At 50.3% G+C, this 25,772-nt stretch overlaps 1 protein-coding gene across 2 annotated transcripts in view; it reads right to left on the minus strand.

Moving 5' to 3' along the window:
- Positions 1–484: 484 nt before the first annotated feature.
- The window catches only part of Rab37 (RAB37, member RAS oncogene family), a 68,914-nt gene continuing 43,626 nt past the window's right edge, over positions 485–25,772 (minus strand). The window contains exons 1-9 of one of the 2 annotated variants that reach the window (XM_041636083.1): positions 8,552–8,662; positions 5,820–5,930; positions 4,749–4,790; positions 4,198–4,264; positions 4,064–4,116; positions 3,027–3,092; positions 2,406–2,462; positions 2,252–2,328; positions 485–2,099 (exon numbers count right to left, since the gene is read on the minus strand). In XM_041636083.1, coding sequence (XP_041492017.1) covers positions 1,994–2,099; positions 2,252–2,328; positions 2,406–2,462; positions 3,027–3,092; positions 4,064–4,116; positions 4,198–4,264; positions 4,749–4,790; positions 5,820–5,930; positions 8,552–8,644 — 672 coding nt within the window. In that variant the 5' untranslated portion in view covers positions 8,645–8,662 and the 3' untranslated portion in view covers positions 485–1,993. Of the gene's footprint in view, positions 2,100–2,251; positions 2,329–2,405; positions 2,463–3,026; positions 3,093–4,063; positions 4,117–4,197; positions 4,265–4,748; positions 4,791–5,819; positions 5,931–8,551; positions 8,663–16,311; positions 16,423–25,772 lie in introns of those variants that run through there. The other variant, XM_041636085.1, reaches the window with a different exon arrangement.

Genomic DNA, 25,772 nt, shown 5'->3' on the forward strand with positions numbered 1-25,772 from the left:
GTACTGAGAAGGTTTGGGCTCTGACCCCTTCTAGGAACGCGTAGGGCGGGGCAGATAGATCAAGGATTCGTACAGCCCACCTGGAAGACTGGCCGGCCTGAGGGTAGATCAATAAATAATGAATAAAAGGCTTGGTTTTGGCAGCAGCCTTTGGCTAGGGAGAGGGGGCGGGGCGAGAGACAGCTAGGTAGTCAATCTCAGGAGTCACTCTAGTGGGAAAGGAGGCCTGGCTTTTTTCAACAGAGTAAGAAAATGACTTGGACTGTGAGATAAGCGTTCCAGCTCCCTCTGGCCTGCAGAGGCGCTGGTCTGGGGGAGGGCAGTCAGTTAAGGGTGAGGTGAGCCTATGAGGACCCTGAAGAATGAGGCTAGAATGATTTGGGCATTGGGTAACAGTTTCCCACAACATGCCAAGTAACAACCTCTCCCAACATGATCCCTCTTTCCTCTGGGAACAAAAAGGAAAAACATTAGGGTATACTTTCCAAAATACTGCAATTTAATTCTGAAAAACACAAATGCCGGAGACCCAGAGCTATGGGACTGGAGTTCCTGTAACCTGCTAAGAGTCCCAGAAGAGACAAGGCAAGCCCAGGCTCCTCCTTGATCTGCCCATGAGAGGTCACAGAGGGCGTCCTTATCAACCCAAGTTTAGTGTGCTGACTCTGCTAGGAGGGCACGATTTCTGCCTTGAAAGCAAATGCAGTAACCTCAGAAATGCGCAGTGTACACTTTATAGGAGTCCCAGTCACTGCCCAGCCTACAGAGCTGCAGTAAAGGTGCCTCTGGGTCATGGATCCGCACACCTCCCACTTCCTAAGGGTAGGGTCAGGCCTTTGGGAGACATATGGCCTCAGGCCTATAGGACGTCCTTACTGCCCTTCTCCATACCCAAAGCTTGACCAAACTCCCCCCTCCACACACACACATAGTACATTGGTTCACCCAGAAGTGGACAGCTTCCCACCCTTTCGCCTGATTTAGTGGAAGTGGAGATAAAACAGTTTTGGCCCTAGTATTGGTCTGAAGTTAAAGGAAAGAGCAGGGAGGAGACAGAGAGCTGGGACTTAATGAGAAAAATTGGACAGTGGGGGTGTTCAGTTCTGCCTCCCACCCATTCTAGGAGCCAGCGAATTCTTTATCTGGCTCTTACCTCTGCCTTAAATAGCTGTGGTGCTGTCCACCTTGTCACAGGACTGGGAAGGAAGGAAAGCTTTTTCCTGGCTCTGACCTCTGGCATCTAGGAACCCAGGCAGAAAGCTGATGAGAGAGATTCCCATGGGATGGTGGAGTGTCCCCTGGGATGTAAGGTCCAGAGGATAGAATGTGATGTTTTCAGGTACCTCGCTGTGCTTGTGTGCTAGAGAAAAAGGGGCATGCTTCCAGAAGGAGGGTGAGGAGGGCCAGAGGTAGCTGAGCAGAGGCCAGTCACGTAACTGCTATTCTTCTTACAGCCCCTCCCCCATCTCCACTTTTGTCTTTTCTAAGGCATTGGGCTAGCTCCCAGCACTAAGGCCTTTCCTATTGGGAAAGGCTGTCCCCTGGGGAGCTGGAGGAAGAGAAGCCTCCCTAGCCTCCCTAGTAAGGATGGTAACAGGGTCACAACCAGTTCCTACACCTTAGCCGTACTTCGGTGTCCCCTGGTCCCATGCTGGTGTAGTAACACCCAAGCTAGGGGGGGGGTCCAGTCTTTTAGAACCCAGTCCCAGAAGGCAGAAGGACCACCAAGTCTCTACCTATTTTGGTTTTTTGGGGGTAGGGTGGCACACTGGTGCCCTTTTTGGTATTAGTTTATATATATTAAGATAAAGTACGAGTATTTTAACCTTCCCATGACACAGGGAAGCTAGAGAAACGAGGGTGGCAGCTACCTCCCTGGCCAGGGCTGCCCACTGAACCCCCAGCTCTCTCCTAGTTGGCTTGGCAGTTAGAATAACTGCATTCCCAAGGGTCTCTGGGCCTCCTCTTAGTCCCTTAGAGTCTGCTGTTAGAGTCACACAAAGGAGCAGCAGCTGGGGCGCTTCTTCTGCGACTCCACGTAGTCTCGGATCTGGAAGCTGGGCTCATCGGGCTGCCTGCCCGCCCGATATTTCAGTTCCCTAGAACAGGAAGAATCATGTGCTGAGCTGGGAATGTAGAGCCAGGCATTCCCTAACACTCCCCCTCCCCACCCCACTGGCTTCCCAGATTGCCTCCCACCCCAACCCAGGCTCCCTCACCATCCCCCCTCACTGCCCCGCTCAGCTCTCACTTGGCAATTGCCAAAAAGGCCAGCTCCACATTCATGCCAGTCTTGGCACTGGTCTCCATGAAGGGAACACCATACTCCTGCCGGGGAGAGAGTGTTCTCAGGGCCTGCTATGGCCTCCCTCACCATTCCCCCAACCCCATTGGCAGTCACTTACCCTGGCTAGTGTCTCTCCATCCTCAGAACGGATCACCCTTTCGCTGCTTACATCCGCCTGTCAAGCCCATGTGGGTCAGTCAATCAATTCCGGGGAAAGGAAGCCTTGACCCCAGGAAGCCCATCTTTTGCCCCAGGAGCAAGCACTGCCCGCCCTCTTCTGGTAGCCTGAGGGACTGCAGGCAGGTGTGATTGGCCTGGGGCCAGGATTTCTGCTTCTCCGTTGCTCAGGCTGTGTCCCCCACTGCACCCCCTGAGCACTTGGGGGAGGTGTGTGATACTAGCAAAGGGTGTGGTGACCCAGCGTCATCGGGTGACAGCAGCTGAGTTAAACATTTTGTACTTAACCCCTGACCTTTGACCTGTCCATAATGATCTAGCGATGGCTGGCAGTTGAGTCACCTGGCAGCTCATTGGCAGCAGTTGAGGCTGTTGGTGGAAGGGGCTACTAGCGAAACTTTGGGGTGGGACAGGCAGATGTCACGAGACATGTCTGACTCCCACACTGGAGAGGTCCCCTGCTAGATGGGTTTAGGTGGCTGTGGGCTGGGTGGGGATGGGGCTGAAGCAGCAGCGGGAGAGGAGGGTCAGAGTGCACTGGCTCTGCCGCAGAGCCACTCACCTTGTTGCCTAGCAGCATGATCACCACATCTCTCTGGGCATACTCGTGAATCTCGGTGAGCCAGGCCTGTGGGAGAAGGGAGGCTGAGCCGAGCCAAGGACCAGGGGATTCTTCTCCTAGAGGGCTCTGTTGGGAGTCTCAAACCACAGAAGGGCTCAGTAATCAAAGGCAATGGGATCGGCCAGGTGTGGCAACAGAGGCTTCTTCCTGCGCAGAGGCCGGGGCACAGAGTTGGAGGCCAGCCTGAGCCATATACCTAGACCCCGCCTCAAAACGAAACAAACCAACAACAGCAGCAAACAGGAACTGGGGGTGGGGGTGGAGATGGCTGAGCTCGGCTGGGGATGTTATACAGTAGAGAAATACTTGTCTTTAATATACAAGGCCCTGGGTTTCATTTTCATATTGTCTTTCTGACCAAAAAGTACTGAGCTCCATTAGTGATGTCTGCCCTGAGGATAGGCTTGGAAGTGGCAGTACCATGCAGTTTCTGTCCTTTCATAGCTGTCTGTCTAAGCCCCTCCGTTTGCTTTTCGGTAACCAGCCCTCAAGGTCTAGAAGCACATAAAACCTCTCTCCAGTGTTGTGCCCAGAGTCACACTTGTATTTGCTGGCTATGGCCTCTGCTCTCCAGTTGTTCGGCTGTGAGGACATAGCCACTCACTCTGTCTTGAGTTGCAACTTGACCTGGATGCGTGTGGAGTTTTCTGCGTGGGCTTTCCCCTGGGTCCTTGTGGAGAATTGTCCAGGGAGGGTGGAGCTGGGACTGTTCTGAACACTTTGATATAAAACACACTCATGAACCACAGGCAGGGCTATACCGTCAACACAGGGCACATCAGCCTGCTTGGCTCCCATGCCTACATGGCAATGAAATGCCCAGTCACCACTGAGTGTTTTTCAAGGATGACAGGTTCTCTGCTTTAGCTGTTTTGACAGAATTGAAGCACTCTGGTCCTGTAGAGGCCCTATTCTGGCTGCTCACTACAGGCAAGGCTGTTGGGGTGGGGGAAGGGCCTTGAGAGGGGAGGACCTACCCTGATGTTGTCAAAAGAAGATTTGTTGGTGATGTCATACAACAGGAGCAAGGCTGGAGGGGGACAGATAGAGGAGATCAGGGCATCAGCAGAAGGGCCGCAGAGCGGGGACAGGACAGAGGATCAAGTCTTACCCTGAGCATCTCGGTAATATGCGTGGGTCACACTGCGGAAGCGTTCCTGTCCTGCCGTGTCCCAGATCTAGGAAGACAGAGAGGTGGGAAGGAGCAGGGCTAGCTGCTGACAGGAGGGCTCCTGCTGCTGTGTGAGAGGTGTCTGTGTGGGTGGGTGGAGGTGGGGGGAAGGCTGTTTCTTTCTGTGGGATCCCACAGGCCCCCGTGCATCTAATGACATCAGTGGTGTTTCTGGGGTCTTACACCCTCTACCTTCTCCAGTCCAGAGGCTGGGGTGCTTAGAGCAGTAGAGACTCGGAAAACGGGGGGGGGGGGGCGGCGGGGAGGGCAACAAGGGAGGCTAAGCCTAGTTGAGGGCATTTTGAGTTGCCTTTGATAGGAGAAAGGGTGCCTGGGAACTGCTTTTTCTACAGATATCAAACAAAGAAAAGCAGTTTCCTCTCATGGGCCCCACAGGAAGTTACCCCAGACTGAGGGCAGGGCTGTAGGCCTGTGGTTCAGGTTGAGAAGCAAAGTGCAAGCCCCTCCCCCCTCCCAGGCACTGTTCTCACCTGAAGCTTCACCCTGGCGCCATCCACTGTCACCACCTTGTTCTGAAAGAGAAAAGGGCAGAGGGTGGGGAGGGGATGTTGGCTGGCCCCCAAGGTCTGTCAGCTCCCTGTACTGGGCTCGCTCCAGGCCTATGTGGTGAGCCTGAGACATCTTCAGTCAGATCACCCAGGTAGAGCAGCGGGGACAAGATTTCTCCATTCCTTGTTCTCACAACTCAGTCGAGCAAGGGGAACCTTTAAACCTGCCTAGTTCACTGTGAGCCACCATGGGGTTGCTGGGACTCAGGACTTCTGGAAGAGCGCCCAGGTGTTCTTAACCGCTGGCAGAGCCATCTCCCCAGCCATGCCTAGTTCTTTGTTGAACTCAGCAGGCAGCAAAGGAAGTGTGTGGGAGGCTGTGACCCTTCTCCACTTCAGTCCCTGTCTCCCAGAATTCACCTTTAGAGATGAGGCACCCGTTATACCCTGAGGCCTTCAGAGCCTTGTCCTGCAAGACCACCTTTCCTCCAGTTACCCATAATCCTTTCAATGTAGCCTCAGCACTCCATCCACTGGGAGAGGTGCAAAGCTTCCACGGGCCTGCCTGCTGGGGTTAGACCCTACCCCTCTGGGATTCATAGGTGTGCAGTACCAGTGGTCCTGCTTGCACACTGGTAGATAGAGACCTTAGAGTCATCAGGGATGCGGGGCGGGGGGGGGGGGGGCGGGGAGGGGGAGACAGCCCTGAGACCTTCATCTTTGAACCCAGCCCTTCATTTTCTTGGTAATTGCTTCTTGAAAACTGACCTTGACAGGGGCCCAACTCAGATGACTATGAGCCAGGGGTTCTCAGGACTTAGACCATGAAATGAGACTACCTTTTCGGGGACGCTATCCAAGAGCAGAGAAGAAGGTGAACAAGATGCCAACCCTACCCAGACTCCTTTGACCTGGCGCCTTTGTGGTCCTGGCGGGAGTACCTCTGGGGCCTCCCAGGCAGTAAGCCCCTGGTGCCCTCAGGAGTCAAAGACAAGGAGAGGGCACCCTTCTTGAACCTGAGCTTGCTGCAGAAGGAGCCTGCAGCCACCTCACCCTGAAGTCTATGCCGACGGTGGCTATGAAGGTTCCGGACAGGAAGGCCCCGTCTTTGAATTGGATCAGGAAACAGGTTTTGCCGACGCCCGAGTCTCCCAGAAGCATCACCTAGGAGATGGGGGCAGAGGCAGTTAATGGCGGCTGGGGAGGAGAAGGGGTCTTCCGGGATTCCAGAGAAGAATGTCCCAGAGAAGGACGTCAGCAGGACAGAGGAGTGTGTGCTTCCAGTGATCCTGCCCCTACTCTGGCCCTGCTTCTCTCCTCCATTCTCCTTGCCTCAGCCTCCCAGCTTCTCCCTCTGAGCCTCTTGTACTAACCAGTGTCCTCAAAGCCAAGCAGAGACCTCCGAACATGCTTCGAGATCCCATTACATTGGTCTATGCCTTGGGCATACATTTGCCCATTGCTGAGAGTGCAGACATTGCCCTTCTGAGTGTGCACGTAGGTGTACACAGGCAGGTGGGGCTCCTGCACAGGGAAAGGTCCTCTCCCCCAGGAGCCTAGCAAGACTTGATGGATGGGTAGGGTATGGCGGTGCCTTCATCCCAGCATTTGAGAGGCAGAGGTGGGCAGATATCTGAGTTCTAGGCCAGTGAGTTTGAGGGCTAGCCAAGGCTAAATAGTGAAACCCTGTCTTAAAAAAAAGACTCAATGGGCATAACATTGTCTTTAATTACTATTGTTGAACTTTCCTTTTGGGTCAGACATTAATTTGGAAGTGTCTAATGAGGGCTTATGTTCGCAATAGGCTTGCAAGAATTAGGGAAGGTTGACATTTATTCTGAGATGGGGAGACAGTCACTGTGGGGGAAAATGTAGGAATGGTGTGTGTGTGTGTCGGGGGAATCTCTTTAATCTCTTTGCTCAGCCATCTTGGAGAATGGAAGTGTAGACTCAAAGCCGGAACGTTCCCAATTGCCTGGTTAGACTGTCAATAAGGGCAGAATTATTGGGCTCTTTGAACTTGATGGTGGAACCAAAAAGCTTTCCTTCTACAGATATGAGGCTGTGGGGTCTAATAGTTGACTTTGGTGGAAGGATGTGGGGGTGGGCCTGAGCGGAAAGGATTCTTATACTATTAAAAGCTTACTGTGTGCTTTTGGGGAAATTCCTTAATTTTTTTTTTCCTTCTGCAGTTTGCCCATCCTAATAGGTGGGACGTGGAAGGCACATTCCTTTGAGGCCTTGCTAGACTTTGTCAATGTCTAGGGTCAACAAAGTTGATGTGAACCACTCAGGACTCAGAGAAGAGTGGCCCTTGCATGGGTACTGCATGCCAGAGACCCAAGAACTCCTAAGGTCTTCCAAGGACCTTTCACACAACTTCAGATTCAGGACTAGGTCAAGCCTTGGCAGGGTGGGGGTTAGCTACTTTGCTGGCCAGGCACTCCGATGGCTCCGGGGGCCCCAACCCCAGAGAGGAGAGGGTGCGAACACTGGTACCTGTTTACTTTACAGATCACAGCTGCCTTGAGCAAACCATGCAGCCAGTCCACCCAGCCAGTCAAATCCACCAAACACAAACAGCTGCTCAGCCTTGCCACCTCTTAGGTAAACAGCTCAGCAGGCCCGCCAGGCAAGGAGGTCAGAAGATCCCCCCCCCCATCAGCCTGGGGGCTGGCCATCAGCAGCTCCCCCTCCCCTGAAGACGTAGGGCCCCATTTCCTGCCACAAGCCCACACAGGACGCCTATCTCAACGGCTCTGGGTGGGTAGGCTGGCAGACTGGCTTCCCCTGAAACCCTGGGGGTGGGGACCTGAGGCTCCTAGTGAGAGTGAGACCTGGGGATGGGGAGGCATCAAGACGCTGAAAGAGGCTTGTGTCCTTCAAGAGCAGGCGGCAGCTCCACTTAGCACAACTCTCACTTAGTTCTAACCTACTGCAGAGGAAGAGCGCAAGCTGCCGCCGGGGCTGGCTCAGCATCTCTTTTTAGGGTTCCTTGTACTTGCTTACTCCAAGGACACAGAGGAGCGAGCGAGGTGGGGCAGGCTAGTGTTCATGCTTCTCCCACCAGCTTTTGTACAGGGCATTCGGCATTCCCCCAGAAGGTGCACCCCAGAGAACTGCCTTTAGAGCCATCAGAGGAGGGAGGGTGGGCCACTGTCACTAACTGTTGTGCCTTTCTCAGCTTCTAAGTATTGCCAAGTGGACGTCGTGTGGGCTGGCTACACACAGCGTAGGGGGTAGGGAAGATGCTACCATACTGTTGGGAAGAGGCTGGTCTGGAGGCAGTGGGGAAGGAAAGGGTGGCATTTGCTGCTGAGTGGGGCGGGGAAGAGACAGAAATCTTTAATAAATTAAAAAAAATAATAAAAAAAGAAAATGGGTGACAGGTGTCACTCTTTGAGGCTTAGCTCAAAAAGGGCATTAACCTTGAGATGCCTCCGCAGGCATCTGCGTCTTTCAAGGAGTCCCCATTTCCTAGCACTTCCAAAAGTGTGACAGAAAAGAACTGGGTGGTTGTCCACAGGGTGAGGAGTCTAAGTCTTTCTGCTCTGTCTTGCCCCACGCCCTCCGAGGTCAGCCTAGATCTCCAGAGACCGAGATGGGCTCAGGGGTTATGCTCTAGACCCAGACCCAGCTGACCCGGGACGACTGAGCTCAATCTAGACACTTCTGGAGAGGGGAGTAGACAGGGAAGGACGGGGTCCTATGGCAAAGGACACCAGAAGGGGTATCCCTCAGGCCCGACCTGGGGGTCCCCAGCACTGGGCGCAACGCCCACCCACCTTGCCCGTGAGATCGTAGTTCGGACTGCAGGGTGGGGAGCGCTCGGGGGCTTCTCCATCCCCGGTGGTAGCAGCTCCGGGCGTGCCAGTCATGGTCCCCGGACAGTCAGAGGTGAGCCGGGCTCGCGGCGAGCGACGGAGAGCGCGGAACCGCCCTGGCACTAAGCTCCGCCCACTCCTTCCTCCCCTTCCACCAACCGGTTCGGACCCTGATAGGCTCCTCCCTCCGTCCCGCCACCCCTCGACGACTCCCGCCAGGGTGTCCAGGACTTGCAGAATGCGTGCCCGAGGGACTGGTGGGTCTCCTGAGAGACATTAGCCTAGTTTAGTGCTCTTACAGCAGCGAAAGAGTCCAGGTACAGGACAAGTCCCTAAAGTCACAGCGGCGAGGTTAGGTTGCCATCGAGGCAGCTGACCCGGGAGATCCAGCTAGCTGCGGAAGGTGTGGCGCCTGGTTTCCTACTGCGGCTGTGTAGCATGACCAGCAGGGGGCGCCCGAGCTCCAGCCAGCTGCCGATCTCGAGCTCGCTCACCTGCGAGGAGGCTGGGACCGCTCTTGAGCAGTGTTTGACAGCGAGCTGCTGAGGCTAGCATCTAAGAAGTTCCTTTTTTTTTTTGCTTGTTTGTCTTGTTTTGTTTTTCGAGGCAGGGTTTCTCTGTGTAACAGCCCGGGCTGTCCTGGAACTCACTCTGTAGACCAAGCTGGCCTTGAACTCACAGATATCCGCCTGCCTCTGCCTCCCAAGTGCTGGAATAGCAGTTCAGTTTTTGCGGATGGACACCAGATCAAGCTCATCTGAGTCTACTTTTGTTCATCGACACGCAAATTTGGAGCGCATTGGCGCTGTGTCATCTGGGGGAACTCCTGGGTGCACACTGGCACTGTGCCATCTGGGGAGCTTCTGGGTGCGCATTGGCACTGTGCCATCATCATCCGGGGAACTCCCGGGTGGTGCTAACACTTCGAGCCCTTTGTGGTGTATCCTCTCTCACTTCTCCCTGATTTGCTGGGAGAAATGAGTCCCAAGTCCCTAATGCCCCACCGTGGGAACACTCTCAAAGGTGGACTTTTGCAGCCCTCCTTTCCAAGGGGGCAAGGTAGGGCCAGCCTTATTCAGGTGAGACCAAACCCTGACCATCAAGTGGGTGCCACATGAACTTGGGGGTTGTTTGGTGCACTTTCCAGCACAGTCCAGGAGCCCCGCAGCTCCAGATGACACAGGATATGGAGAATCTGGGATTGCCCAGACCAGAGCTCAGGGGCCTGTGGGTCAATCATCCTCATCCCAATGTTGTATACAAGAAAACTGGACGAGGGACTGGGTGAGGAGTATAGGAAGGGGAGTAGATCCCTAAACTTTTCAGGTGAGGAGAGTGAGGGACAAGGTCAAGGCTTGTTTTTGGGGGTGACTATAGACCCGCGCACTGGCTGTGGACATCAGCAGGAACTATTTCATGGAAGCTGATAAAAGAGCCCGGAGTGTGGATGGAGGTGACCTTGTCGAGGTAAGAGTTGGAGAGGGAAACTGGCTTGCCCCTTGCTCACCTTCCCCAGGAAACTAATGTTACGGGTGACATTGTGTCCCCCAGGAGATAAGCTCTTGCTCAGGTACTGCTACCCAGAATGTGCCAAGGACGTTAGAGGGTCATACTGGAATAGGGGCCCTGTGCTGGTTAGTATCCATCATCAACTTGGCAGGCCCTAGAATCACTTGGGAGATGGATCTTTGGGCATTCCTGTGAAGGATTTATCTTGATTAGGTCAACTAATCAATGGATGGGAAGACCCAGCCAAGAGGAGGGTGGCCTAAAAGAGAGGAAGCCAGGTGAGTCCAAACACGCACTGCTTTCTGCTGCTTGTCTGTGGCTGCAATGTTACCAGCTGCCTCCTCAAGTCCTGCTGGGCTTCCCCTCCATGATGGAATATAACCCGACTTCTCTATATATATTTATAAATATAAATTTATATATAATATATAATGTACATTATATATTTCTTTCATATATGTGTGTTTGTTTATATTTAAATATATTTTATTTATTTTATGTATGAGTGCTGTATCTGCATGTAAACCTGCCTGCCAGAAGAGGGCATCAGATCCTATTATAGATGGCTGTGAGCTGCGCTGTGGTTGCAGGGAATTGAACTCAGGACCTCCGGAAGAGCTGCCAATGCTCTTAACTGCTGAGCCATCTCTCCAACCCTCAGGCTTCCTTTCTTAATAAATGACTCTAGCGAATTTTAACACAGCGACAGGTTAGGCACTGAGACAAGCCCCTAAGTCAGTGTGACCCGTGTTATGAGAAAGACTGAGAGCAGATGGGAAAAAGGCAGTGGTGAAGACAGAAACACGAAGAGTGCCCGGGGCTAACAAAAGCTGGGAAGCAGTAGGGAGAATTCTAACATGAGCCTGCTGACACCTTGGTTTGGGACTTCGGTTTGCGTCATTGGCTCCGTATTATTTTGGGAGGAGGTAGAAGCTCCAGGAGTTGGGGCTCAGCTGGAGGAAGTAGGTCATGGGTTACACTCTTTTTAGCAGGGTAGATTTGGCACGGAGCACACCGGGTATCTCAAAAGATGGCAGAGATAAAAGCATTTGTACGGAGAACTGGGGAGAGTGCAGTTCTTTTTCTAGGCAATGCTTGTTGGGACCTCTGGGTTATGGTCCCTGGGCTGCAGCACACAGGTAGTGAAGTATGCATAAGTCATGCATTGTCCCCGGGATATGTGTTCAAGGGCAGTCCTAAGGAAGTCAGAAGCAGGAAGGGCTGTGTAGAAAAAGGGCTCACTAAAAGGCAGTGGCTCATTAGACGTGGCCTTCAGGAGAGGGAATGATCTAGAACACAACACTCAGGCTTTCCAGCCCCTGCTCTGGTACTGTGTACATGCCCTGGCAGCCTGGGTCTCTCCCATAGCGGCTCACACCTCACGTCACACCAAGGCCACTCTCTCTGTTACCCTGACATCCCTCAAATGCACAACTCACATCATCCCTTAACATACAACCTTCCTATCACAAACACACACTGCATGTCACAGACCATGTGACATCATAGCACAAGCGTACAACGTCCTGCTCGGCGCGCAGACACACCTCACCTCACCCTAGGCAGTTGTGTGCCCTGTCACCGCAGTTATACCTGGCTTTACACGAAGAACACATAGGACACATCAACGCTCACGTGTCCTCAAACTGACCACACCCCTCTTGTTGTGTGGTGTTGGCTTGAAAGAAAATGGTCCCCAAAGGGAGTTGTGGGGTCAGTATTCGGAGGTGTGGCCTTGTTGGAGGAAGTGTGTCATTGTGGAGGTGGGTTTTGAGCCACACTCAGTGAGACAGTTCGCTTCCAGCTGCTTTTGGATCAAGGTGTAGATTTCTCCATGTCTACATGCGTGATGCCATGATCCATGCAATGATGATAATGGACTGAACCTCTGAAGCTGTAAACTGCTTCTTCAATGAAATGTTTTCTTTTATAAGAGTTGCTGTGGTCATGGTGTCTCTTCACAGCAATAGATACCCTAAGATACCTCACATCCTTACCAGATGCCCACATCACCCTCAAGCACCCCAGCTGTGAAACGCACGGACACACTGTATTACCCTCCAATCAGAAGCCCTATTGTGTTACAGGTCACAGCTCACACACTCACGCAGCCTTCCTGCCAGAGGCTGGGCCAATGACACAGCCACCTTCCTCTGTTTAGAGGAACAGTAGGGTTCCTCCCAGACATGCCTGTGGACCGTAGAGAACCCCAGGGCTGTTGACCACATAACACAGTGACTGTAGGGTCCAGATGTGAGGGGAGACTAGGGTAGAGGCTGGGGTAACAAGGTTGGTATTTGGGTTTTGCAAACCATGGCGCATAGATCACCCTCAACACAGCTCCCAGGTGGTGTCAAATTGCAGACTCTGTTTCCCTATCCTGATCCTACCCAAACAGCCTCTGCAGGTTTTTACACACACCACATGAGTGTTGAGAACTATCAACCTCAGTGGTGTGCTACTTTGACCAGACGACGAAGGTGATTTAACAGGCCATAGTGAGATGATGGGAGAGAGACAGAGGAAGGTTGTGGAGATAAAATTCACAATGTTGTTTAGGTGAAACTGGGGAGAATAAAGACAAGATGTCATAAGGAAGATCTGACCTGCAGGGGGGCAAGGGTTGATTGGAAAGGTTAATGTTTTACGGTTTGAATATGAAATATCCTTGTATAAGTTTCTTTTTAGAGAATGCCTGGTCCCCAGCCAGTGGCGTTATTTTGGGAGATGGTAGAGTTTTTAAGAGTTGAGTCCTAGCTGGAGAAAGTAGGTCCCAGGTTTATACTTTAAAGTTATACTTGATCTCTCTCAGATGAGTAGCTCTGATGTTCTGTCTCATTGTGAGCTCAGAATCAATAGAGCCAAGGACCACGAAAAGAAGCTATGGTATTGTGAGCTCAAACAGACCTTTCCTGGAGTTGTTTGTGGCAGCCTTTTACAACTAAAGTGATAAAAAAAAGGTCTAATGCATTAGATTAGTACCAGGAGTGGGGGTCTTTGCCTTTGGAACTGGTCTGCAGGGGGACTTTGGAAGAGTTTGGACATGTGGGATAGAAAAGGCCCCAGAGTGCTATAAACTGACCTCAACAGGTGATTGTGATGGGTACTTTAAAGGCCAAAATGATTATTATAAAAATGTGAACAATAGTGTTCAACAGGTTTCAGATGGGAATGAGGATTTTTTTGGGGGGAGAGTGGGTTGGACTATGAGCCATTCATGTTACAATAATGCTAAGAACTTTTTAACATTTTACCTGGGTCCTCAGACTTAGTAGAGGGCTGAGTTTAAAAGTAGGAGGCGAGCCGGGCGGTGGTGGCGCACGCCTTTAATCCCAGCACTCGGGAGGCAGAGGCAGGCGGATCTCTGTGAGTTCGAGACCAGCCTGGTCTACAAGAGCTAGTTCCAGGACAGGCTCCAAAACCACAGAGAAACCCTGTCTCGAAAAAAAAAAAAAAACAAGAAAAAAAAAAGTAGGAGGCGAATTAACCCAGTGATGGAAGTCTTAAGGCCCTTTAGCATTCAGGCTGTGGCATAGCAATCACCGGCTGCCTGTAGCCAGGTTTATAGTGAGGCTCAAGAGCAAAAAGCTGAAGAGAAAGTCTTAAAAATCCTGCAGTTTGGTTATAAAAGCCTGTGCAAAACAGGGGCTAGCAAAGGCAGGGCTCCCAAAGAGACTGGTACCATTTAAAAGAAGTCTAGAGTTTTATATCAGAACACTAGAAAAGACGGAGTATCTGACTAACGCCACCGTGGATCCTGTTGATGTCAGCACTGCAGTAAAACCAGCAGCAGGACTCTGCAGCCAGCCCAAGAGGGCTTGTGATAGAGAATTTGGGGGATACCAGGATTTGAGAGGTGTCAGCTCTATCCCTGAAAGGTCATAGAACTGGAATTTTCTCAGTGAAGGTAATCCCGTTCTGTGTGCCCTTCCCTCCCTTATAACCACCCTGCATCCAGCCTTCTGAGCAGGGCCAGCAAGAGCTTGGTGGCCTCTTCTGCTTCAGTTATCATTACCCTGGAATCCAAGCCCAGGCCCAAGGCATTTGCAAATTATTCTATATGCTTAAAAAACCTCTCAGTTGTAACTTGAGATGGCTCAGTGGTTAAAAGCTCTGTCAGCTCTTTCAGAAGACCTGGGTTTGATTCACAGAACCCACTTGGCAGCCCACAGCTGTCCAGGGGATCCTTCTTCTGGTCTCATGGGCACCAGGCATAAAACAGCCATGCACATAAAATAATAATAATAATTAAAAACATCTCACTGAGTGGTAGGTCAGTAAGCAAGGATTTTATAACCAGTGTCTCTAGGGACCAGTATTTGAAGGACACCCAATGTCCTTCAGCGTCCTTGCCTAGCAGGATGTGGAAGAGTAGCTGCTGTGTGAAGATTCTGCTATTTTGGGCAGAGGGCTGGACCAGGAGGGGGTGGATGGTTCCTGGCACTAAACAGAACATTATTAGTAAGGGGAATAGGTATTGTCACAATCGAGCTGTGGCCGGACTCCATCACACTTCCTCTGTGTGGTTTCTGTCACATGGGGTTCATGTCGGTTCATGTCACATGTGGTTATCCTGCCCACTGTCACCAGAGGGACTTTCTCTGGATTTGGGTCTCAGCTGTGGAACACAGTTGTGCTTGTTTGTGGTTCAAGGTCCTGCCATTGACCCAAGTGTCTCCAAACTCAGGCTTCGCTCAAGCTGCCAGTGCTGGCCTCTGCAGAGGATGTAAAAACTACCCCAAGGTCAGCAGGAGCTGTCTCCCACCCTGGCTCTGCTGCTTGGATTTCTCTGTCTGACTAAATTCTTTCTTCTTATTCATAGATTTGCCTTAGTTTTCTTTCCAAACTGGTAGCCACGTTCAGAGATGATACCTCTGTGACTTGTTTGGATGCATATCAGAATTTTCAGACCTGGGATTACCTACTCTCTCTGCTCTCCAAGTCAGGTCAAGGAGAGGTGAAAAGATGTGGGTGTGACCGTGAGGGAAGTCTGACGTCCCCGGTACGGAGACATCCGCCTTCCTTCCAGACAGGGGGGTTGTCTAAATAGCCTTGGCCTTAGGGGTTGCACCCCTACTTTGTTCTGCCTTCCCCTTGAGAGTGCTTGGGTGGAGGTGTTTTCAGCTCCGACAGTCACAGGCTGGGCCGCTCTCCATTCCCGCTCACCACCTGGGCAGCCACCTGCAGCTGTGTCCAGTTTGAACTCTTGCCTTCCTCCCTCTGACCTTTTGGGGAAGCCCGTTTTGAGGTCTCCTTCCCTCTCTTTTCACCAGTGTAGCATGGTATGTCCTAGTCCCAAATGTGACCTCACAGTCCCCCTGCTTTGGTTTGTCTAGAGGTTTTCTTTTTCCTTTTAAAATACTTTTATTTATTTATTATATATTGTGTTCTGTCTGCATGTATGCCTACTCGCCAGAAGAGGGCACCAGATCTCGTTACAGATGGTTGTGAGCCACCATGTGGTTGCTGGGAATTGAACTCAGGACCTCTGATAGAGCAGTCAGCGCTCTTAACAGCTGAACCATCTCTTTAGTCCTGTCTAGAGGTTTTCAAACCCCCACAGTGCCCAAGACATGACACCTTATCTCCCTGTCTCAGATACTAGGGTTTTGGAGACTCAGCAGAATGAGAAAGGGGCAAAGCCTTCTGGAAGGCCTTTCCAAGAATCCAAGGGGATCAGAGAGTACCTTCAGGCTTAGTCAGGTAAGGGAGGTGAAGGTGTGTGGCAGAGCAGAGCTGCTAGACTGTGGAGAACTGTGGGCGAAGGAGCTGGACCCCAGTTTCTAATTAGGTACTCACCCAATCACCCACACCCCATTGCTGTGTCCCCAGAAAGACCAAGAGCTAAAAACCAGACTCAGCCCTTGCCTGTTGACTCCCAACCCATGTGGCCAAGCAGGTTCACACATTCAATACTGTCATTTGTCATTTCCTGCCCTTCTAGAACCTTTGCAGCCGCTGGGTGGACCTGAGCACATATACCCAGATACCCTGTTTTGCTGGTCAGTAGGCTCAGAGTAAAACAGAGCCTCCACACCACCCAGGGCCAAAGCCCAACCCTAACCAGTCCACATCAACTTGTTTGTATCTCTGGAAATAGTCTGTTTAGTGGAATTCTTCTCACGGTCTCATATAATCACCCACCTCTTTCTGGCTGGCACCCTGACACACATACAGGGGCTCCGGAGCTGGCAGAGCTGGTGAGTACTTACTGTGAACCCGATGCCCACGGTGGCTGAGAAGGACCCAGGGATGAACTTTCCCTGGTCGAACTGAACCAGTAGAGATGTCTTCCCAACGCCACTGTCACCAACCAGGATGGTCTGAAAAGCAGCAACGGAGATGGGGTGAGGGCTCCAGGTGGCTTAGTTGTGACTCCAGGAGGGGATTCTTTCTGAACACCCACACATGTGTAGTACACAAACATGAACAGCACACACACATATAAAAATACAGACACATACATCTAACCAGTACACAGAGATAGACAGACAGACAGACATATATAATACACAAACACAAATATAAAATCACACAGACAGGGCTGATGAGATGGCTCAGCAGGCAGAGATGACTGTCATCAAGCCTGATAGCAACCTGAGTTCAATCCCTGATACCTGCCTAATAGAAGGAGAGAAAAACTCTAGCAAGATGCCCTTTGACCTCTACACACACACTGTGGCATGTTACCCACCCGCATTTACACACACATACCACTGTACAGACAGAGGCTCTTAGAACTAGAGGTATACACCCCATGCACACTTCTTGATTTTTTTTTATTGAAATCACTGAAAAAGGCTCAGTGTGGCCGGGTGGTAGTGATGCACACCTTTAATCCCAGCACTCAGGAGGCTGTGGATCTCTGTGAGTTCAAGGCCAGCCTGGTCTACAGAGCGAGTTCTGGGACAGCCAGGGCTACACAGAGAAACCTTGTCTCGAAACAAACAAACAAACAAACAAACGGCACAGGGTATAGAGGAAAACTATGCCAAACCAGGTCCATGAACGCCCGAGACAGCCATGAGAACATACCATATGGGTTCCCTCCCATCCCCAGGCTTCTCTGACATGGTGAGCCTGCTGTTCTGCTTTGAGAGCCATCATTGCTGTGTTTGCACCGGGGTCACATGGCCCACGGACAGTTACAAAGCAAAGGCAGACTATGGCAGGGACACTGTGTCTGACTTGTTCCTGGGGGACACCAGACTCTGCTAACAGGGACTTTAGCTTGAGGACCTCTGCCCCTGGAATTCTGACCTTTGTCAGAGCCTAACATTTCTCTGGCTTCCCTGGCTCCTACCTCATGGGCCATATAGGTGTTTCCCTCAATAACATTCTTCCACATTTCATTTTGGTGTCTGTTCCTCGGACAGACAACATGATGGATCTCCCACGTGTGCTAGTCCACAAAGCCCCAGTTGTGGAAAGCAAGATCAGGATACTTAGGGGGAGCCTTGGGAATAGTCCACAGCATGCCCTGAAGCAAATCCTTGGAGAGGACTGTGCCCTAGTGAGAGGAAACAGGACAAAGGTCACTCTCCCCTGGGAGGTCAGTCTGAGGGGAAGCGGAGTGAGAACCAAGCCTGGGAACTTGGAGGAAATGTTTCAAAGGGGACCATGAAGCACATGAGAGAAGTACCCAGGAGGTACGAGACTGTGCCCACCCAACTCAAAGGCAGGGATGAGAAGACAAAGGCCTTGGTTTCCAGGTCGACAATAGCCACTTTCTGAAGACAGTCGCTGGAGGTCTTAAGAGAGGCAACCTTCATCTGCATTCATAAAGACAGAGATGCTGTCCGCGCCTCAGGTTCGTGCACCCCAGTCACTTAGGGGCTCTGACTGGCATGGGATGGAATCAGTCTCAGAGGGGGTTGAACATGGCATTGCCTGTGTGATGTTGACTTTGGACCTTTCTTCCTCTACCTCCCAAATGAAACTCAGCTGGGCTTTCGTTTCCTCCTGGACTGAAGAACACCGTTTAATTGCTTGTGAACAGTGGCTTAGTTAATTTGCATCTCGCATTGAACTTCCCCAGGCTCCACGATGTACTTCCTAGAGAGAATCGTCTAGAGGAGCCTGCTTGCCCTGGTTCACTTCCTAGAGGACACAGCAGACACAATCCTTTCATCTCGGGCCCCCTTTTCCTTTACAGTGTGAGGAAGCCTGTGGGTCTTGTTTCTTTCACTGTGATACTTTGACCCTTGTGGACTGTGAGTTCTGCTCTTCAGACCCAGCGGAACTCAGGCTTAGGACAGGGCCTGCTCTCAGTTGGTCTTTTTTTACCATCAAGAACCTACTGATGGGGGGCTGGAGAGATGGCTCAGTGGTTAAGAGCATTGCCTGCTCTTTCAAAGGTCCTGAGTTCAATTCCCAGCAACCACATGGTGGCTCACAACCATCTGTAAAGAGGTCTGGTGCCCTCTTCTGGCCTTCAGGCATACAGATATAATATTGTATACATAATAAATAAATAAATATTTAAAAAAAAAAAGAACCTACTGATGGGGCTGAAGACGTGGCTCAGTTATTAAGAGCACTTGCTACTCTTGCAGAGGATCCAGTTCGGGTTCCCAGAGCCCTTGTGGCAGTGCATAACCACCCATAACTCTAGTTCCAGAGGACCTGATCTCCATGGGCACCAGCCATGCATGTGCTGCACATATAAACCTGCAGACAGAATACTCATACACACAGACTAAAAGAAATAAACCCTCTAGAAAGAATATATTTACAGTTGTGCTGGGAGATTTTGTGTGTGTGTGTGTGTGTGTGTGTGTTTGTGTTTAAGTGTCTCCTTATATAGCTGTGTCCTAGAACTCATTATATAGACCAGGCTAGCCTTGGGCTTTTAGGAGTTCTCTTGGATTCACATCCTGAGTGCTGGAGTGACAGACATGTGCTGGTCCTTTTGGTTGTCAAGATTTTTTTTTTTAAATCTGGGCAATCATAGAGTCCTCTGAGTGGTTCATGACAAGCCTCATTGACTACTTTCCCTTAAAGCCACAACCTCCTTAGACCTGTGTAAGGTTATTACACTTTATTATTTATTTATTTGTGTGTGTGTGTGTATGTGTGTGCGCACATGCCTGCACACGCTATGGCATGTATGTGTGGAGGGCACAGAATAATTGACAGGTATCGCTTCCCTTCTTCCTCCAAGTGAATTCCTTCTCTCCTTCCACCATGCTGTTCCCTGGGGTTGAACTCAGGGTGTCAGGCTTGGTGGTAGACACCTTTGTCAGCTGAGTCATCTCTCTGGCCCTTATTGTCCAAAATTCTTAGCATGATTTCTTTCTTCTAGAAAAATTAATTTTTAAATTTTCTTTAGTGGCTGAAGTTGGACCAGCAAGATGGCTCAGGGGGTAAAGTGCTTGCAACTCTGAGAAACCAAGATGATCCTTGGAAGTCATGAACAGGTGGAAAGAGAGCTGACTCTGTGCTCTGGTAGCCACATGTGTGCCTCAACACACACACATATCATGCGCACACACATACACACGCACACACACATGTACACACACATCATGCTCACACACATACACACATACACACACACACACATCATGCTCACAATCACATACTACCAATAAGTAATAAAAACAAGTTAATGAGTCCTGGTTGGACCCAAACCTCTGTGTCAACTGTCTGCACTTCCTCCCCCTCTTCTTCCTTCTCTTCGGCCTTGAGAAAGTTTCACTTGTATCTCAGGTGGCTCACGGTTCCTGATCCTGCCGTCTCCACCTCTGTGCTCTGGAGTGGCAGGTGTGCATCGCCACACCTGGCTTGGTTGCTTTTCTAAGTCATTTTATTAATGTCTACCTTTGTGTCTCCACCGTTGTGAGGTAGTTTACAGCAGACCCACCCGTGCCAAAGGTGCTTAAAGGGTCGTGTCTGAGAAAGGGCACAGGACAGAGAGGAAGCGGGGAGGGGCAAGCCCAGGTCAGATAGCCAGCAGTGCATTCAAGCCTTACATTTAGTTTTACCTTCCTGACTGTCAAGACAAAATGGGGAACTGCGGGTTTCTGTGGCATTTGTGTGACAAATCCTACTTGACCGATGACCGTTCTCTCCAGACGTGTGACACTAAGAGTCATCAGTGACAAAATGAGCAGCACCTTTTTTTTTGAGGGCGATGCGAAGCTTTTTTGCTGAGGCTGGAACCCCACAGTAAACTCCAGTGCTGCGGAGGCCTGCCCGAGTCCTGGACCACCACTGAGTGTTGCTCTGCTTTGTGTAAACCACTCAGCGGGAATATTGAGAAACTGGGTGATGGGTGGCCAGCCCTCTTTGCTCCTGAAGTGTCTTTAAACGAGTTCCTTAAGCAGACAAGAAGTTCAGGTGCCAACAAGATCACTTTGTCTGGGGTTGGGGCTGTGGCTCAGTGGCAGAGTGCTTGCCTTTCCCTTTTCTTTGTCACGGAGAGGAATCTTACGTGACTCACACTTAGATGCGGCTGACTTGAAGTCTGATACTTCGGGTGGTCTTCAGCTGCGTAATTAGAAGACTATAAAAGCAAAGCTGGTTTCCTTGGGGAAAAGGAAGTTTTACGTTGAGGCTGTAGCCTATTGGACTAGGTGGGATGGTGCATCCCTCTAATGCGAGCCCTGAAAGACTGGCACAGGAGGATTGCAAGTCAGAGGCCAGACTGGAGCCATACAGCGAATCAGAGTCCAAGTAGTGCTGCAATGTGACCCTGTCAAACAAACAAACACACAGACACCTGCAGCCTCAGCTCTCACCCGAGAATGTCCAGGCTTTGAAGGCTTCCACCATTTTGGACTTTGAACTAACCATACTCTAAAATCATGTAAGCCAATTTCTTAGAACAAACTCCTGAACGAGGTTTAATCCTTATTGTCAACTTGACTGAACTGAAGCACCCGGCACTCCTAAAGGACATGCAGGCCTGGTTGTGCCTGTGAGGGAATTTCCAGAAAGGATTAACTGAGCTTGGAAGACCTCCTCCAAATGTAGGCAGCACACCCCCTGGGTTAGAACCCAGATGGAATGGAAGGGAACTTGGAGAAATCCAGGTGGATTCTGGTATTCCTCAGATTCTGCTTCCTGGGTGGCCATGTAGTGACCAGAGTTCCTCTGTTTCACGTTCCCATCCCTCGAGGTTCTGCCCAAGAACGTGGGGCCAAGTGGCCATGACCTCAATTCTCCCAAGCCATTAGCCAAATAATCCCTTCTTCCCTTAAGTTGTTCAGGCAGTTTGGTCACAATAATGAAGAGCTAGCTAATATACTGTTTGTGCAGTGCTAGAGGAGTCTGGCAGATGTCTTCATGTCCAGTAGCTTGAGAACGCTTGACACCAGCTTGGGTTTAGTGAGCGGACTTCCATAGTGGGAACAACCAGACTTCTGGAGAGCAATTGACAGTATCAAAGTTACTGATGCAAATTCTTTTGGCTCTGCTTACAGAAGTGTACCAAGGTGTGTGTGATAAAGGGGCTTCAGGAAATGTTCATTAGAACAAATGACTCAACAAATAGGTACTAAGGAAACAAACTGTAGACCATGCGTAGTAAAGATGTGGGGATGAAGAAGATGGGCCACGGAGGTGGTTCAGTGGGAAAAACCGCTTGTTGTGTGTATTAGTAACTTTTCTATGGCTCTGAGAAAAAGTGACTTCTAGGGTTTATTGGGGCTTGTGGTTCCAGAGGATAAGAGGCCATCATGGCAGGATAGAGGTGTGGCTATGACCAATCCTTGTGTCCTTCACAGAGCATCTCGGGGCCAGGCATCCTCTCCATCATGCAACACAGCTCACAGTGCCGTAGACTGCTGAAGCCAGACATCAGCGTTTCCCTTTCTGATGCTGCTTCTTTCATAGGTCGATTTTTCTCACGACAGACAATAGCATGTTAGGTGGTGTGAACTTTGCATCTACTGTGGGACAATGGTCTTGCACCCTCTAAAGATTTGTCAGTTGCATTGGTTTAATAGAATGCTGATTGGCCAGCAGCCAGGCAGGAAATATAGGTGGGGTGATGTGGGAATCCCCTCTGTATGCTGTGATTACCATTGATGAATAAAGAAGCTGCTTTGGACCTATAGCAGGGCAGAACTTAGGTAGACGGGGAAAACTAAGCTGAATGCTGGGAGAGAGGAAGCAGAGTGAGGGAGAAGCCATGAAGCACCAACAGAGACAGGCGCTGGATGGAACTTTAGCCAGTAAGCCACTGCCATGTGGCGATGCACAGATTAATGGAGATGGATTAAATTAATATGTAAGAGTTAGACAATAAGAAGCTAGAGTTAATGGGCCAAGCAGTGATCTAATTAATACAGTTTCTGTGTGATTATTTCGGTTCTGGGCAGCCAGGACAAACAAGTGGCCTCCTTCTAACAGTGGGGTGACCAGAAACAAGAGAATTCTGGGAAGAGGAAAGGCTCAGTCTGCAATCGTCACCCAGACACAGAGGAAGCAAGATAAGAATGCCTCACTGATAAAAGATACCAAGCCATGAGGCTAAACAGACAAGAATTATGGGCTAATTTAAGATATAAGAGTTAATAAGGAGCCTGAGCTAATAGGCCAACTAATTTATAATTAATGTAGGTCTCTGTGTGTTTCTTTGACTGAACATCTGCAGAACTGGATGGGACAGAAGCCTCTGTCAACAGACATCAGTTTGCTGGTCTGAGTTCTGGGACAGATCATGCATTTCTGTAGGAAGACATTAGGTGAGTGAGATATAAACCTCAATACTAACAATGATCTCTCTTGGTGACGAGATTAGGGGCAATTAAATTCTTCCTGTCGTCTCCTCTATTTCCTAAAATGAGTGTGTTACTTTAGTAAGTAAATGTGCTATTTTAAAGTTTTTATTTTATTTTTAATTACACGTGTATGTGTGCCTGCTTGTGGGTATGTGCACATGTGTGTGCACCTGCATGTGGAAGCCAGAAGAGGGTGTTACATCTCCTGGAACTGGAGTTACAGATGGTTGCCCAGTCTGTGCTCTTAAACGTGAGTCATCTAGGCAAAGGTACTATTTTCAGTTAGAAGCTGCAAGAGCTCCACAGTTCCCAGGCTGGCTGTGATCTGAACAGCATTAAGAAAACAGTGAGGAGGGAGCTGCAGGAAGGGAGGCAGGAGGAGCCAGGTGCAAGCGCTGTGAGGGAGACAGATGGGGCTGCACAGGAATCAGGGACAGCTACAGGCCGGCCGTAGAGCAGAATCACAGGTTCGCATTTCTCTAACAGTACTATAACGCGGCAGAGAACTGCTCCAAACTCAAGGGCACAATCCGAGTCAGAACCTGGTCTTGGTGACCATGCCGCCCTCACCTGGGCTCCCTGACACGTCTAGGGTCTGCTGGCTGGTGGCCAGAGCAGCTCAGCTCTTCTCTCTTTGTCTCTGGTGCCTACCCGGCAGGCCAGCGGATTCCTGGCAGAAGCAGGAAGTGCAGGAGGAAATATGGGGCCCTAAGCTAGGAGTGGGGCTCCACACATCCCTCTTTGCTGTATTCAGAGCAGGCAGAACAGGTCACGAGTCTGCCATGGGCTCAAGGGGAAGCAGACCCTCTCTTTAGAGAGCGAAGCTGTGAGGTAAGGAGATGTGAATCCAAGGGAAGAATAACTACAGAGCCTGAAGCTGACGCAATCAATGCTGGGACCCCCTGAAGGAAAAGGTTTCCAGTATGAATAATAAATTTAGCATGGGGACTTGAAAGGAGCCCCATCCAGTGAGGGGTGTGACAACTCAGCTCCACTGGTGACAAGACAAAGCTCTAGAAACCCCGCTAACTGTAGCTGAAGAGGGTTAAGAGCCCCAGCCCCAGCTGTGGCAGCAGGGTCAGCATTTGGGGGACATGTCCCAGATAGGATGGCTGACAGTCACTTCTAGTCACTGAGAGACCTAATTCTGTGGGTTATTATTATAGTGTGTGTGTGTGTGAGAGAGAGAGACTGCCACATGCGCGTGCCCGTGAAGGCTAGCAGAGAGCATCAGACCCCCTGGAGCTGGAGTAACAGATGGTTGTGAGTGTTTGACATGGACACTGGGAACCAAACTCAGGTCTTCTGGAAGAGCACCATGCTCTTTTGACTACCGAACCATTTCTCTAGACCCTATTTTTAATTTTGTATATGTGTCTATGCCTGGGTATGGGTATTGCATGTGAGTGCAGGTGTCCATGACGGCCAGAAGAGGGCGTTAGATTTCCCCTCAAGTTGTAGTTCCAGATAGCTGTGAGCTACCTAATGTAAGCGCAGGGAACTGAACCTGGGTCCTCTGCGAGAGCAGTATGCAGTTTTAACTGCTCAAATATCTCTCTAGCATCTCCACCTGACTTAGCCTTTGGCTATTAGCTTCCATAGTACACTTTTCCTTTTAAAGTTATTTTTACTTATTTGTTTGTTTATTTGGTGCATCATGGGAGGAAGTGGGGCAGTGTGCGTTTGCCACAGTGTGTGTGTGCCGGTCATAAGATAGTCTGCAGGAATCAGGCTGTCTCCTGCCACTGTGTGGGTCTTAGGAACTGAACTCAAGTCAATCAGGCGTGGTGGCAAGTGCCTTCACTCACTGGACCCCCTGGCCAGCTCTGCAGTGCCCTTCTGCTGGAACCTCTAGAGTGGGGTAGATGCAGTCTGGACCCGGAGCCTTATGCGAATGACAAGCTCTCCACCACTAAGGAACCACCCTCTCAGTCGGGGCGCTTCCCCACAGGAATGGGGTGAGTCCCAAAAAAATCATGTGTAGTTTTCAAGTCCAAAAGGATCAAGAGGGCAAACGTGTGTCCTTATATCCGGAAGAACCCTATGGACAGCACACAAATGCACAGGAACACGTAGGCATATACACATATGTACAGATAGACATGTGTACACATAACATTACCTATCACATACAGACAATACACATGTATACACAGCTCCCTCCACAGGAAATAATACATACAATGTGTGAGTGTGTGTGTGTGTGTGTCTACACGTGAACATATTTTTTTTTCTTTTTTTGGTTTTTGAGACAGGGTTTCTCTGTGCAGCCCTGGCTCTCCTGGAACTAGCCCTGTAGACCAGGTTGGCCTCGAACTCACAGAGATCTACCTGCCTCTGCCTCCCAAGTGCTGGGATTAAAAGCATACACCACCACTGCCCAGCTTTATCTTTTGTTTTTTGAATGCACATTTTGTAAACATAGTGCCTTAGGGAAGGGAGATCTTCAATTTTCCATTCTATAGAAACTCATGTCTAGCCTGGAACTTACTAGGTGATTGAGGCTGGCCTTGAACTCCTGATCCTCAGGTGTGCAGCACCACGAATACCTTCAATGTCCTGTTTCACCAGTGGGGATATGGCAGCCTGGGAGGTAACTGAGTTATGCTGAAATCAATGGCCAAGCCAGGGTCTGGGCCTCTAATAGGTCTTTTAGGACACAGGGCTCCTGAATACCCTGACTCTCTCAGAATCCACAGAGGTCATTGTTTTTAAGGGGTAGTCTCTCCTCATCATTCACAACCTCTTGGATAAGTCGGTGTTCTTGATCCAAAGGTTCACCCTCCATCTTGGATGGGTCAATCTGAGAGAACTAGAATCAGAGGGTCTGGTCATAGGCTCCTGACAGACAGCTTTTTTTTTTTCTTCCTCGGCCCAAGAAAGGAAAAGTTGCTCCTGATGATCCCTTCCTTTAAAGTCACCCCCTATGCTTTGCAGAGGACATT

The sequence above is a fragment of the Microtus oregoni genome, unplaced genomic scaffold, assembly GCF_018167655.1.
Source record: "Microtus oregoni isolate MIOR12 unplaced genomic scaffold, Mior012 000048F_ref0000485, whole genome shotgun sequence".
NCBI classification, from domain to species: domain Eukaryota; kingdom Metazoa; phylum Chordata; class Mammalia; order Rodentia; family Cricetidae; genus Microtus; species Microtus oregoni.